The following is a 16,467-nucleotide window of genomic DNA, read 5'->3' on the forward strand; positions in this document are numbered from 1 at the left end:
TGATTTATTTTACTGTCAATCTCCTGTCACTACTGATTTGGGCAGGAAGGTCTCATCTCAGCAGTCTTTGCCCTTGCTCATTCTTCCGAATGTTAAGATTTACACAACACTCTTACAAAGTTGCTGCCATTTTTGTGACCATGTGGACGTGGACGCAATTTACAATATCTCCTCAATGTAGCTTACTTAGTTCATAGTTATGTGTCGACTTACATTGATTGATTATTCACATTTTACACGAAATAGGACTTTTTAGAAGAACTATTTCACATTATGCTAAACCATATTTAACAAACACATGCAGGGAAAACTCCTACTTAAATATAACTAAATATAACAAACATAAAAGATATAGATGAAGTAAAAGCTGACATGGGCCATCCAGTCTGCAATAATCAATGTTATATTGTATTTGTTCAGTTTATTATGAGAGCAATGCAATTACAGCTAATATGATGTATATTTTGCTGTACATTATAGTTTAAAATATACAGTACATGTTAGCACACTTAAACACATGTCCTCAAATACCACTTATTTGTTTGTTGTAGATTACATTAGCTCCTCCCTGGAAATCGAGCAGGTCACGCATTAGTCTAGCAGTGACCTAACGATACCTGTCTTCTCCTTTTACTCTGGTGAATATGGGGCAGCGAGGTCACCGTGGTGCAGAGGTCGCTGAGTCTGGCTCTCACGTGCAGCAGGCAGCCATAACTGTTCCAATCCTCTTACAACCCCCACTTCTTCCAGCACTCAGGCCAGACTATAAGATCAGCTTGCTGTGCTCAGGTCTTATCCCAAAGATGCAGGAGATCCTCAGTTCAGAGTCACGCCAGCAGGTATCAAACACCACAGCCAACACGCATGCATACGGATAGGAGGCCAGTTTGCTTTTGTCCTCTGAAGGAGAATATTTACAGATATTTTCTGTATGAACTGCTTCAGAAGAAACACAATACTGTAAGAAAATCCATGGTTAGTGTAGTGTAAACCAACTTATCATTATTTGTCTGGAACAATCGGCACTTCTGGTGACCTACTTCTAATTAAAGTACTCAAGTGCTCATCCAAATAATTTGTTGTTTAAATTGATAGGAAAGAAACCAGAGCTGAAATAATTAGTCAATAAATAGTCCATTAAAAGAATATTCATTTGTTACTATTTTGATAAGAGATTAATTGCTTGGATCATGTTTTCAGGAAAACTGGCAAACATAAAATATAAGGATGTCCTTATTGGGCAAACAAACCAATTTGAATACATCACCTTGGCTTATGGTAATGTTAACAGTATTTTTCTGGGGGATATTTCCTCTGTAGAGACAATTTCTATTTATTGATTATTTGAAAAATTAAAAAAATGTTAGTTGCAGCCCTAAAAGTAACCAAAGGTATTGCTATCTTTTTGTAAAAGCTAAACCTAACAATAGGATCAACTGTGTGCCTGCAACATTTGTTCTCACATCCCCAAAATAGCAGTGCTAATTCCAAAATGTGAAGGTACTTTTGTCCACGTTTCGTTTTGGTTCATCTATTCCGTACCAGGGTGAAATATGGGAGTCCCTGGCTTTGACGTCACTTACGCAACCGATCCCAGGCTGGGCTGTTACTGCAGAGTTTATACAGCAGCTTTTTTTTCCCTCTTTTTTTTCTTCTCCTTTTTCTTGGCGTCCTGTGGAAGAGCGGATGGGAAATTCTGATGTCATCAACCTTGGCACAGCGGGACACAGGAGCATGCAGACCCTTAGGGTGCCACGATTGGTGCCCATGTGTTTGTGCCCCGTAGATGGTGAAATAGATGGTGTGGTGCTGCCCGCCTGTGCTGCACCTGCGTCCCAGCATGCTGATTGATCAGTTTGGTCATGTGGAATGTCACCATCTGCTCCCCAGTCCCACTCACCCCTTCTTGTGTGAATGCCAATCACTGGCAGGAAGATAGTTATTTAAGCCATGTCAAATCAGGCGCATGACGATGAGCAATATGCCAGGCACACTAAAAATGTGTGTAGCAGGCATAGTATGCACAAGAGCATATTTTACAGTCAAAGGACAACCATGACTTCACACTCAAAGGTTTTCTTGTTGTTCTCATTTGTTGGCCACATCAAAATAGAATATAATCAGATTGCGTTCCACTTACTAATATATTCTGCAAATTAAATTAAATGTGATAACCGCGGGCTGCTATGATGACGTGATTGCCTGCATGTGTTTTTATTTCTTGGCATGTAAACGTCTCCATTTCCTTTCTTTTATTTTGAGCCTGGCTCCTTATTTATGTCTCCTCCATCCCCTTCCGTTGCTCTTTTTTGGCCTCTTAATGGCCAACAACGTATCAGGGGGCCATCAGCAGTGACATTCTTCATTGTAGAGCGTCAAAACCAATGACATTTCAACCATGGGAAAATAAAGATATGCAAATCTGAACTCATTAACATTTGCATTACCTGTTTGAATAATCGCACTCCTGACAAGACTGCAATTAACTAAGATTGATGCAAAGTTCAGGGTTAGGGGACTGTATATATTTGCTCTTGGATCATTTACCTAAAATGTGTGTGTGTGTGTGTGTGTGTGTGTGTGTGTGTGTGTGTGTGTGTGTGTGTGTGTGTGTGTGTGTGTGTGTGTTTGTGAGATAGGAGAACTGATCTCTGTCAGAGGAAAAGGTCATTCAGTAGCCACTGATGTTCCTGAATGACTATTATTTGTAGAACTCCTGAATGTTGTTATTAATTCAAGACACCTGCATTAAGAACATCTCCTCTTAATAATATATATGTTAGCTTAATGAAGAAAAACAACTATTACTAGAAGAAAAATGAAACGTCCACAAGTGATTCTTCTAATGACGATGAAGAGACTGACCTGCTAACCCAGTTAACACTAGCGTGGATAGTCGGGATTATACTTTGACTTGAAGGAAGCTGAGTGGACTGAACAGATCACCTTCAGACAGTTTGAAACCAGCAGACTATAGTTAGTTGTTTTCTGCTCTTAGATCAATTTGATTGATTTACTTCCCCCAGTAAACAATGGTCTCCTTATAATGGTTCTGCTGCTTAAATAGTTTGATGATTTAGGGATGGATAACTTCCTTAACACTATCAGTGCTTTAAATACAGAACACTTTTTTTAAATAAATATGTTGACTATTTTTAACCTACACCCACAAGTCGTGATTTTTTGTTTAAGTCTTTTATTTGGTTGAAGACTTATCCAGAAATAGGTAAAAAAAAAAGGAAGTATCACACTTTCAGAAAGTCCCATGTGGCTTCAGTGTAAACACTGGAGGGTCACGATAAAGACTGCGCTTCTGTCTCAGTGGGCATATTTTGAATGGATTCTTGTGAAGCCTTTGTAGGACAAAAAACCTTGCCAGGAAAGTGTGGCACACTGCAGGCATGAGCATCACGCCAACAGCAGTGTGTTTTTTTTCCCTCTCTGGCGAACCGTATTTATGTAACACACTAAATACTGCACAAAATACAGCAGGCCAGCCTCTTGTACTCTTTACACACCCTCTACTCTGGCTGTTGAAGTATTTAAACATGAGTAGTTCAGGCAGTTCACTTCCTAATGAGAGTTTCCTGAAGTCTGAGTGCTTTGTTTGCACATGCAGTTTCATCATCAGGGCAGCTGACAGTGGATTTAATCTCAGAGGAAGTCTGACTGTTTAAGTGTTTTATAGGAATAACATCAACATCACCCAGACAAACTACCCTATAAATAACTTTTAACCCGGCCGCTGGAGGAGCTCAGCACACCACACGTGCCTACAAACTAAAGATTTGGATCTATTTGTGCATGTAGGTCAGACAGGGTTGTGTTAGCCTCTGTTTACTGGAAACCTCTACCTGTCGAACAGGAGATAATCCTCATGGCGTCATCGCTGCTTACAGGGTTTTCTGAGCTTGCTTGCATATGATTTTACACCAACGAAGGATGCCATTGGAAAAGGATGACAGCTGAACAACACACACACACACACACACACACACACACACACACACACACACACACACACACACACACACACGCACACACACACACACACAAACACACACACACACACACTGCTGATGGCTTTTTTTCCTCTTCTTTTTTTCTGGTGTGGTCAAGGTGTTTGATCATGCGTGAGTGGGGGAATTCCCTGATTATAGCAAGTTATTTTTATTATGCCATTTTGCACAAACAGTTTCCTTGATAGTCAAAACACACTAAACAGTAACAACTACAACCTGACTGTGTTTATTCTTATATTTTTCTTTGATTAAAATAAAAAAAAACTGCTTATAATATAGGAACAGCCTTGTAGGAGAGTAATAGCACCAACCACCGGCCACCCCTCTGTGCTGCCTGCAATGGTCCAGCCCGTATTTGCATAAGTTGTCTGCGGGTAGCTGCATGACCAGCAGGGGTAGGAGGGGAAGGAGTGCGTGTGGACTCCATACTCACGAGTAAAGAGACGGACAAGACGAGCTTTTTGTGGACTGTATTGAGAAACTCGCACTAAACCAGACGGAGTTATGTACTGTGCTCATCCTGCCTCCGGCGCAGGCAACAGCTCGTTGATGTATGGCTACAACATGAAACCCGTGAGTACAATTCTTTTGTATGTTTCGATTTTATTTTCCACGGGATACGTGACCCATAAAAGTGCGATGGCGCTGTTGCACTCTTTAATTGTCTTCTCAGATGTTTTGCTCGTTCGTTGACTTGACTAACGAAACGCAGTTTTCATCTGTATTTGTTAATTACAACTGACTTGAAGTGACATCCAATATGTTATAACTTAACGTGTTCTCATTTTGCGTATATATAGACCTTTTCACGAGGCATTTTTGAATTAGTGGGGGTGGGGGATGTTTCGTACTCCGCTCAGAACATTTGTTGGGATATACGGCTGTTTTTCATCTGTCTGGTTTGTATTTGTGTGTATCTTCCTCTGTGTGTGTGTTTTTGTGTGTGTGTGTGTGTGTGTGTGTGTGTGAGAGAGAGAGAGACAGAGAGAGAGAGAGAGAGAGAGAGAGAGAGAGTGAGAGAGACAGTGGGAGAAAGGTTTTTTATGTTTGGGGGAAGTCACGTCTGAATTGTGCTGAATGTGTCGTTGTCACTTCCTTCAGGAGTTGTGCACATGGTATGACGCTTATTCTTGTTGAAAGTTCAACAGTTGCAACTTGCCAGAGTTAATCCAGGACAAGAGTTTGTGTAACATAATAAGGTTAAAAAATAAATATCTCGGATGGCCATGAGTCACTTGTTTGTTTGGTTCTTTTTTAACAGCATTCAAACTACATAAGAATGAGAGAAAAAAAATCATGATTACTCACAAATCACAATACTTTAAGCATGAACAGTTCCTAAAATAATCTTTTCACTCAGTAACACCTCTTTCACTTGTGGTTTTAACAAACCTATGTTCAAAGCACCAGTGAGACTCGTGCTTCCTGCTCTCTAAGCACCGTGTAGTCAAGCCTAGCAGCAGAAAACATCTTGACATGAAGCAGATTGCTGCTATTTCTATTTGATTTAACCCCGCTATGTTGGAGCAGTGCAGTCCCTCCACCACTGCTGCCATTATCAAAGGCAGCTTTGATCTCTGTGAGACTAACCATATCCAGACATCGTGGATCACAGAGGCAGAAAATTGGTTGCATGTGGCTGGAGTTGGCCATGGTGGAGCACAGCATAGGCCCTGAATAGCAAGTTTATATTTCACTCATCTAGCATGGTAATGCTGTGTGCATTTACAATGGGGGAAACAGTGTAGCTGTTCATTACATGCATTACATATTTTTTAGATTAATATAACTTTGGAAATGCATCTAATAGATTGTCAAAAATGACTCATGTTCAAAAAGGATTACTCCAAGCACTTATGAAGGTTTTATAGTATTTCAATCCTCTATTAATTGTGTTTTTTATTTGTTAAAAAAAGTCCCTTATCATTTGTGAGGCAGTGATTGATGGTTCCTAAATCAATGCTATGTTAAAAGAGGATGACATGGCGACGGGCCCTCTCCAGCGGGGGCCAGAGAGGGCGTGCTGGGGCGGGGGTGTGACCATTATTAACGGGTCGCCTGCTATGCTGATGGTAAGGAGGACAATTGGCTTTATCCTCCGCCATATGCTGCCCAAGGCGGCTCAGACGGGCCCAGTGTCGGCAGGGGCTCCTCTGTTTGGCCTAGCCCACAATCACCATGGGACTCATGCCAGCCAGGGTCACGGGTGGGTGTGTGTGTGTGTGTGTGTGCGTGTGCATGTGGGCGGGCTTAAGAGCGTGTGTCTTTGTGTGTGTGTGTGTGTGTGTGTGTGTGTGTGTGTGTGTGTGTGTGTGTGTGTGTGTGTGCGTGTGCAAGCCTGTGAGTGTGCTAGCACAAGCATACTCAAGAGAGTCTTTAATAGCCTTCTTTACAAAACTTGTCGTCCGGGTAACTGACACCCCATTGATGCTGTGCAGGGAGGTTTATTTTCATTTCCTGGGGCACATCAAAGCAATCGAGGGAGGTGCAGGTGCAGCCCAGACCTCTTGGTGTGTTTGAGTGAGTGAGCATGTGTTGGTGTGTTTTGTGTGCATATGTGTGGTTTATAGCCTAGTACTTTACAATAAAAAACCAAAAGGTATCTTTCGGTAAATTCTTAGATCTGTTTGGTATTTACAGTATTTTGTTTTCCCCAGAAGGGAATCATTAGGGAGACATTCAGCTCTCTGTTTGGTTTTGTTCTGAGGACAAAGTGTGAGAAGGCCTGTAATTCAATTTACATTTGGGAGGGAATTGTATCCAAGTCTTCTGAAGCCAGTCGAACCTGATCATGATTAGGGCAGGGATTTCTCATGGTGAATGGTTCCTAAATCCGGATGAGGAGGTGCATGGATCTGCAGCTTATGGATTATCGCATAGCTCTAAGTGTGCATCAGCTCTCTGCTTTGTTTTTATAATACTGTTGCTTCTGCTCACACTCACAGTACTGTATACACGCGGTTGTGCGAGTAAGATTGGTTTCAGTGTTCCAGATATGTAGAAAATAATTGTTTCTGTACATTATGTTATGATTCAAAGTCAACAAAGCCTAAAAAAATCTTTTCTCTTTAGGTTTATGGGCAGTCTCCCACTAATGATGACATCAACCAGAACTCATCTTCACATCCGTCCTCCAAGGCGCACAATGTGTTCGCAAGTACCTTCTTTGGTGAGTTAGAAAATGCTAAATATTACAAAAAATATACACAATACATTTTTTTTTATAGATAATCATCTATTATATGCGTCAATGACTTAGTGGGTAAAGGCAAATAATAGAACAGCTAGAAGTGTTTGATAAGTTCAGAATTACATTACTTTATTATAAACAGCCTTCAAAAGCAGGAAAAGACAACTCTTACGCCATATAACAATGTTAATATATCCAAAATCAAAGTCTCTCAAGGATCTAGTCTTTACAAACTGGGCTTTTAGAGCTCCAACAAAGACTGTCACATCAGATGTATAAATTAACATTATCCAGCCATTGACTGACAGATAGGGCTTCATTGTTTTCATAGAGCTTCATGATTTGACTGGCTGCTTGAGATGCTATTCCAGTGCAGGCTATAACATATTGTTACCTATTTTAGAGGGGATGAGCAACTCGCCTGACATCTGGAACGCTGTAAATGGGCTGAACCAGCAGGGCTATGAAGGTGCTTTGGGAGCAGCCACAGCCCACCAAACACAGCCGGGGAGCTACATCAGCCTGCAGCCACCGCAACACAGTCACTTGGTGAGATTTACCTCCAGGACCTTGGATACTGACAGCACAGCGCCCTTTTCACCCCCGCTGATAATAATAATGCGTGTCTGCTTACTGCTCAGGACTACTCTCCACAGTCAGTGATGGCTGCCGACATGAACAGGGGTCTCCCACCAATGTCCACTTTTCACCGCAACCATACAGCATCAAGCGCCCCGTCAGTCAACACCTCAGAGAATTCAACAGGTGAGGAAATGGAGAAAATAACCCTGCAACGCTTATTTCAACTCAATTCGTCTGCTCTCTGTCGTAATCATTTACAATGGGTGTTTTTCTTTCAATCTCAGGGAACAAGGGACATTTGTCAGGCGTGTCACAGACGGGCGATACCTTGGGCAAAGCTCTGGCCTCTGTAAGTATGCAGCACCTCAATCCCATTAGAACGGCTCATCCATGCCGTGTTATGTTCAAACAGTCAGACCAGAGCATGAAACCAAGCCCTCAGAGCCCCAGCGGTATAATGCAAAAGGAAAATAGTGTTTTGTCCCTGCCTGTAACAGACCAGTGCATATTAACGAAGGGCCACACTCCTGCTGCTTGACTTTTTACTGGCCGCTGACTAGTAAAATGACCAGAATTGATGAGTTTAGTCCATGTTACGAGCCTGCTCCAAAGGCTGTGGCAGCAGCTGTAAAACCTCGTGCAGAAATGACAAGTTGTGCTTTCAAAATGATCCATGCCCGACTCCCCCTCCTGCCCCTCCCCCGCTCTCTCCCTGTCTGCTGCCAGATTTATTCCCCCGATCACACCAGCAGCAGCTTCCCCTCCAGCTCGTCTACACCAGTGAGGTCTCCGTCCCCACTGCAGGACGCAGCTGAACATGCAGGTAAACTGGAGTAACACGTGCTGTTATAGCTGCTGTCCAAAGGGAAATATTATGTATTGTGTCTTTCAACTCTTTCATGGTCTAATATGTTTTTTTCTTTTTTCTTTTAGGAACCAACATGTGGCCCCGGAGTTCAGTTCAGGCACCAGTGTCACCGCACTATGAGTCTTCACTTATATCATTGGTAAAGTCTATCAATCTAAGTTGATATACCATGCCTGAAGTTTAATATTAGTGTCCTGTAGCGATAATTAAAGCAATGCGGCAAATCTAATGAAGTAATACTGAGAAGGATAATATATTCAATATAAAATACCTACAATATATATAATAAATATAAGAATATTAAAACCAATAATTAACAGTATAATGAATACATGCATTAGTATGTGCACATACCTGGAACAATTATGAAAATTATGTTTGCTTAACAAACCAGTCTACTGCTTGAGAATACATCCAGAAGAGACTGCAAATGGCTGCAAATGAGGGCAAACTAAGAAAAGCAACATCCAGTTTGTCAAAGTCTCGACAAAAGACCAGGAAGTCACTGCACCTGAGCACGAATAGAGCCAGGCTGGCTGTTTCCAGTCTTAATGCTAAATTAAGCTAACCTGCAGCTGGGTGTAGCTTCATATTTAATGCACAGATATGATATACATTTAGTCAGATAGCTCTCGTGAGAATGTGAATAATGCTAATTCCCAAAATATTGAACTATCTCTCTGAGGGATCTATCAATTAAATGTTACTTAGTGACTTACACGACAGTTTTTGCCACAACTGAAACAAAAAAAACATATTTTTCTTTTTTGGAAGAATGAATTTAGAGCTGAAATTTGGCAAACCAAAAAGGTCCCATCTTTATTTAGCTCAGAGAAATGTAAATCGTGTCCTGGTTGGCAAATACCACCAATAACCTTTTGCGTCTTTGTGTCTGCAGTCTCAGGTGGAGGACCGACTGGACAGACTGGACGATGTGATCCACGTCCTGAGGAACCACGCTGTGGGCCCCACAGCCGGCCTGCCCTCTGACATCCACGGCCTGCTAAACCAGAACCTCCACGGCCACCTGGGACCTGCCAGCTCTCTGCCGCTCACCTGCCACACTTCAGCCATGGTTAGAAACCGTTTCTTTGAAGTTTTTATGGAAGGACTGGGCAGCGTGTATGGAATCCCCATGTTGTGTGTGGATGTGTGTGTGCTGGTGTTCAGTTACAGGAATTTTCCACCCGCTATGTCTGCATGTTTTCCTCATGTTAAGGTTGTTGTTCTTGAAATAGGAAACTGAGCACAATGGCCGAGCGCTGTGACGCGCTGCCCTTGCGTGGAGAGCGTGCAGTATGTGCGGACTCTAATTTCACTGTAGGGTGATGAGGGACGCATCGTAAAATTCCCGTTCCAGCATGTTTTCAGTAGACCAGGGGATTTTGGCCCAGCTGGAGTTGAAGTCTATGCAGGGGAATGGGTTTTTAAGTCTAATCCTTTGGGGGAGGGTGGGTATTAAATTCTCTCACTTTTATTTTTCCAAATGTGTCTGTTAGAAGTGAATCGTCATTCCTGAAGAGAATTAGTGGTATGTGTAGGGAGTAGTTTTAAGGGAAGGATTAAGATTGTCTGAGATTAAATACATTCTGTAGAGCGGGAGATCTACCCAGTGTTACATTCGAAATGAGGAGGCAGATGTTGGTTTTGTGACTTATTTGTCATTGGTTGGATCTAAAAGTTGTATAGACTGAGCCAGGCTTGCTGTCTCATGAACACATGAATATTTACCTTATCTCATCCCTTTCTTTGTTTGTCATAAAGGTTGAAGCTGTCAACATGAACAACAACCACTCAGCCTTCCAGAGTCGCACACAAAATGGCCATCCATACCCAGCCAGACAGAGGACTCCGCTTCAGTCCATGCAAAGTGGAGGTAGAGGCTGCTGCCTATTTCACTTCCTATATATGAACTTTTGAACCTTTCAGCCATGAAGACTTAAGAGATCTCACGGCTTTAATATATTCATATAAATATTTTTTTTAATTTTGTGTGATCTCCCAGGAGGTCTGGCAGTTCAGAATAATCTGGAGCTGAAGATGGAAAGCAGGGAAAGGGAAGAGATGATGCACACCAGTCACAGCTCTGACAGCCTGAGATCAGATGATGAGAGTGAACTCAAAACAGGAGGAGAGAACAGCGGAAGTAACAGGTAAACAGTCCCATTTTCCTGCTAAGTGTGTGTGTGTGTGTGTGTGTGTGTGTGTGTGTGTGTGTGTGTGTGTGTGTGTGTGTGTGTGTGTGTACACAAATTGATTTCACCCGGTCAGAAAAAAACAGTTTGTTTTTAAGCCTCTGAATCCGTCGTGGACTCATTGTGCTGAAAAAAGTGTGGTGTGCCTGATTAATTATCTGCAATGGAAGAAAAAAAAAGAATTGAGAAAGAATGTATTTTGTGACAGTAAAATAGTACCGCAGATTAAAAAAAGGCCAGAATTAGAGTCTTCTTCTTTCACCAATTTAAAACACTGTCAGACCCCCTAATGTGAAGGGCAGCTGTGTCCTGGCGAGCCTCTTTAGCTCGGCTTCATCTTTCGTCTTCATGTTACAGTGAACTAAACGAGGGGAAAGAGGAGCTGCCAGGAAACGGCAAAGACATCAATGTTAGGAAGATGTATTTTTGGTCGTGGGGTTATTTTTTTCGTATCCTAACACTTTCCATGGTAGCCATTACAACTAAAATACAAAATAGGCTGAGTTACAGCCCTTGGTTCGTTCCACTTAGTTGGTACTATTATTTATCATTTATTTATAAGGACTGCAACTTTGATTTTTTTATTATTTATTTAGACCTTTAAATAGAGAAAAGAAATGCTTACAAGCTGTTACAATTCAAGAAGAAATAAACACATTGGTGGTTTTGTCAGTCTCAAACACAAAAAAAACATATTAAAATATATAAAACTGAGAAAGGCAGCAATTCCTTGGATCCTTTCAAAGTTTGTTTTTCTTCACTCATAGAATTAATTAAACAATTAATTCTGTATCAAAATAGTTGGCCATTAATTGTTGCTCAACTATTCTTTTTTTCAGCTATATTTTTGTCATCAGACTTGATGGTATTTTATTAGATTTTAAATGAGCCAGTGATTTAAAACCAGATTGAACATCTTGAGAACCTCAGAGATAAATTTAAGTGTTCGTTCTGGTGTCTCTAGTTTCAGAGGTCACTTCAGGACATCAGCTCTAATGCCTAAGCACTTCTTTTCTTTTTATTTATATCTATTGAGGGAAAACAATGTTAACATATGGGGACAATCCTCCAGCAACAATTTCTCTACTGGACATTTGTCTTTGTTTTGGCTTCTTATTAAAATTGAATAAGACAATGTTTAAAAATAAATTGCATTTTAAAATGTGACTGCATCTCTGGACTATCAGTGGTTATGGACTCAGAAAGGATCATCTTAAAAAACTCTTCAAAACAAAAAACCCTTCCAGATGAATTACTCGCCTGATCACATGAGCTTGTCAATACATGAAAGCCCTTTTTACAGAACAAATTTAGGATATGTCAGACAACCTTAGGAGATTCAATACCATGAAGTCAGCTCAGTGGCCAGCAGAGGGCAGAGAGATCCAGAGTATAACTCTTTTGTGTGATCCACTGAAGCTCTTACATCCATTTAAGTTTGAATATCAGTTTTAAAAACATGCATGTTTAAAAGAATCAGATAACAGATGAATGACCATCCTTAAGCGTCTTCTCATATATGTCTCATGGATGTTGTAGTATCCATGAGGATGGGGATGAAGATCTGAGTCCGGAGCAGAAGGTCGAGCGTGAGCGCGGCAGGAGGATGGCCAACAACGCCCGTGAGCGTCTGCGCGTGCGGGACATCAACGGGGCCTTTAAGGAGCTGGGTCACATGTGTGAGCTGCACCTGAATAACGAGAAGCCACAGACTAAGCTGCTGGTGCTGCACCATGCCGTGTCGGTGATCCTCAGCCTGGAACAACAAGTCCGAGGTCAGTGTTTCCTCGAGATGGAGCCTTGTGTTTCTGTAAAGTCAAATGAGTGAAGGAGAGTGAAAATAAGATAGAAACAACAGTGTAGCAGATGAACCAGCTGGTAACAGACTAAACACGTTTTTAGCTGCAGTTTATCCAGAGAGATGTTTTTTTTTTTTTACCACTTGGGAGCAAATCAGCTTTTTATACAGCTGGCAGACATTGCGCATCATTATTATTTATTGGGAGATTTTTTTATATGCACCATTTTTCAAGCCTAAATTAGAACGCCTGAAAACCTGTACATAATTTAGGTCTCTTATTTTGTATCTAATTGTTCTCCATCTGTCTTCATCATTCTGAAACCACAACACAACAAATTACTAATTGATGATTAATTTTCACTCCTGCCACCTAAATAGAGACAAAAATGTCTGATGTTACTATTCTTCAGTTACATAACAAATATAAGTTAAGTACTTTAAGTGTAAACAGCATTACTAATCTTGGAACCTTTTGTAATACGATGCTGGAGTAGAGTTCACAGAATTAATTTTCACTCTGTTTCAGGGCCCACCAACTATTGAGGGAAATATCTTTGGCAGCTTAATGCTCCACTATGTTCGCCAGCTAATCGCTAACCTTATCTGTCTGCTTTTTGGTGCTGGGCAGGTATATTGTGCACAGTAGCCTTTTCATCAGCAATGACCTAAAACTACACTGATCAGAGCTGAGAGAGTGAACCAAAACATTACAACAATGAGCTGAAAGACGCTAAAACGCTCCACATGAGCGGAGAAGAACAGCACTTTGGTGAAAGTTGTCCAGGGGTTTCTCACTAAGAGAGATATTTTACAATACATGTAGTCAAATTGATCGATACAAATATTGATTAGAGCAGGTTTGAAGCCACCATGACAGCAATTTGTCAAAACAATAGTTGGTGATGCACTGAGAGGTAAAATGACTGAAATGTCAACAGCCAATGCAGAATCCATCAAGGGATTTTCCAACAGTTTCCCCAGACCTAAAATTCCTGAATTTGCACTACACAGAGGATGAAAATATATAATATCCACACTCTACCACGCATCTTCAGCTTCTTTTTTTAAATGTAGTCAAACGCTAACTCCTTGTCTGTTGAATCCCACAGAGAGGAACCTGAACCCGAAGGCAGCGTGTCTGCGGAGGAGAGAGGAGGAGAAGGCGTCTGCAGCCATGAACGATCCACAGTCCATGCATCTCGCTTTCAGTCCCAGCATGCCAGGCGCAGCTAACCCCATGGGCCACCTCTGATTATCTGATAATAGCAGAAACATATCCAGCATAAAGTATGTAACATCAACTTGCAGTTACACAGTCATACAACTGTAATAAACTTTCCATTTTCCAAAATTAGGAATGCATGTTATATGTTTTTAATGTTGTTGTTAACCAAATGTTAACGCTACCAAACCATATTTGGAAAGAACACAACATTAATAATGTTTATATAAAAGGTCTAATTTTGTCATTACCTCCGTGTCTCAGATGTGGAGTGAAGAGCATCCCAGGAAACATCCAGCCGTTTTTGGAGGTCCAGCATTTCTTCTGAAATCGGAGGTCGACCTCTCCGTTGAACAATCATCAGTCTAACTTTGTGCCTAAACTTTACTTCTAACAGACAAATGCATTGTAAGCTGCAGATGTTTTGTACATATTTTGTATATTTATTGATTACCTGTCTGTTTTGAATATATCTGAAAGGATGAACCCCAGTAGTGACGAGGGGTCATCTGCAGTTTTAATTTTTGGCAGAGCCAGATAACCTTCGGACTGACTTTTACAGTGTATCACTATTTAACACGTACACTTGTGACTTCCACCGAGCTCAGAGGACCGACATTCCCACATCTGTGTGTTCAGACAACGGATTTCATTTGTCCTGTGGTGTGTGTGTGTGTGTGTGCGTGTGTGTGTGTGTGTGTGTGTGTGTGTGTGTGTGTGTGTGTGTGTGTGTGTGTGTGTGTGTGTGTGTGTGTGTGTGTGAGTGTGTGTGTGTGTGTGTGGGCTGTTGTATGTGAGCGTGCGTGTGTGCAGGCGTGTGTGAGTGTGTGTGTGTGTGTGTGTGTGTGTGTGTGAGAGAGTATTGCAGGAGTTTGACCATTCTGTGAATGAACAGATCTCCGAGAATGTTCTGTTAACACGTGGGCATCATCTGTTATCTGTATTGTTTCAAATTTGTGTTCTAGCGCTGTTGAAAGGATTACACTTAATGACACACTGGTGGACAGAATCCCTCCTCTTCTCAGTGTAATTATTGTTCAGGCATAGTCCAAGCTCTTTGCATGTTTGAGTTTTTAATAGAACATTACATTTTTTCTAAGTTATGTAACTTATCTTTTATACAAATATTGTGAATTTCATAATGTCTCTATTTACTTTTACACAGAAAAATCATTTTTGTGCAGTTTTACTAGATGTAGCCACATGTCATGCTCCGAGCAATACAGTATTACAGAATAACTGATGTCTTGTTTGCTTATCACTCTGCTGAACAATTAATAAATAATAATCAAAAATAATCTGTAATACTCCCCTCATAACATGTACAGTATGTGTACAGTTTGAAGTAGCCTACAGGCATGTGTGCAAATGATAATGTAGCAATAAATGTTTTTTTTTTCAAATAGTTTGAGTCTGTATGTTCTATCATGTTTTATAGAAGGGTAAATCATACAGTACAGGAATAAGTACTCAAAACCTTATTTTTTTATACAAACAACTCCATTACAAGTGCATTAAAAAATGTAAAGAAAATAACATAAATATTATCTGCAAAGTATCAAATTTGAAAGTACTTAATAATAAGCTATTATATTATTTGATGGTTGCACTCATTAAATTGTTATTGTTATTTAACTATTGCTTGTCCAGGTGCAGCTAGTTTTAGCTACGTTATAAACAGTTTGTTATTTTAGTCCAGCGGTAAAGGTCGGGCCCCACCAAAGGGTCACACAATAAATCTGGGTTGTTGTGAAGTAAAAAAGTGAAGTTTTTAAAGTTGTCAAAGTAAGGAATTTGAAGAAACAAAGTTGCAAAAGAAACTTAGTAGTTGGTAGTTATCGATCACACAATTAGAAAATGACACGGTATAGTGTTCGCACAATTAGTGACGCTGAGAAGTACGACGGTAAAGGACACACATTAGACTCCACATTTTAAAGAGAACAATTACTTTTTGCGTCGCTACATTTATTTTACCATTTGATTACAATTACTTTACATATTAAAATGAATAATACAAAATCTGTATTTGATGATGTATCATTATGGATAACTAAAGATAAGACTTTAATCCCTTGTCCCATGTTAAAGTTATGTATTCATCCATTATTACAACCACCAATGCTATAATAAACATTATTCTGACATGGGCCAATCTGCATAATGAGAACTTTAAATATACTTTAGATGTATTTGGATGCTAATACTTTTGTACTTTTAATTAAGTAACATTGTAATGAAGGACTTTTAGTTGCATCAGATTATTCATACATTGTGTTATTGCTTTTACTTCAGTAAAAGATCTAAATACTTCTTCTAACACTGTCTAAACTTAACAAAAAACATCTGTAATCGTCTCTCCAGGTGTCCTTAAATGTTATGGGAACTTTAACCCTTTACCAATCTCGTCAGTCATATTTCCCACTTCAACCAATTCAGTGGATAAGTATCACAACACTACAGTGTGACACATTGTCCTTTTGTTCTATCAGAATAAGTTTCTTGTAACGAACACGTTTCGTCGTATTAAGCCCCTCTTGCTGCCATCATATGGATTGAATATCTGACGGAGCGGGCCGTGAACGCC

General features: G+C 40.5%; 1 protein-coding gene across 1 annotated transcript; it reads left to right on the top strand.

Moving 5' to 3' along the window:
• Nucleotides 1–4,466: 4,466 nt before the first annotated feature.
• On the top strand, nt 4,467–15,279 carry LOC306740915 (transcription factor 12-like). Its single transcript, XM_079223158.1, has 13 exons — nt 4,467–4,595; nt 7,095–7,191; nt 7,616–7,761; nt 7,854–7,977; nt 8,079–8,143; nt 8,521–8,617; nt 8,728–8,801; nt 9,561–9,737; nt 10,427–10,538; nt 10,668–10,815; nt 12,397–12,632; nt 13,768–13,945; nt 14,145–15,279. Exons 1-12 carry the CDS (start codon nt 4,527–4,529, stop codon nt 13,908–13,910), a joined length of 1,488 nt encoding a protein of 495 aa, XP_079079284.1. The 5' UTR covers nt 4,467–4,526; the 3' UTR covers nt 13,911–13,945; nt 14,145–15,279.
• Nucleotides 15,280–16,467: the final 1,188 nt, after the last annotated feature.

Source organism: Taurulus bubalis, assembly GCF_910589615.1.
Source record: "Taurulus bubalis genome assembly, chromosome: 9".
NCBI lineage: Eukaryota > Metazoa > Chordata > Actinopteri > Perciformes > Cottidae > Taurulus > Taurulus bubalis.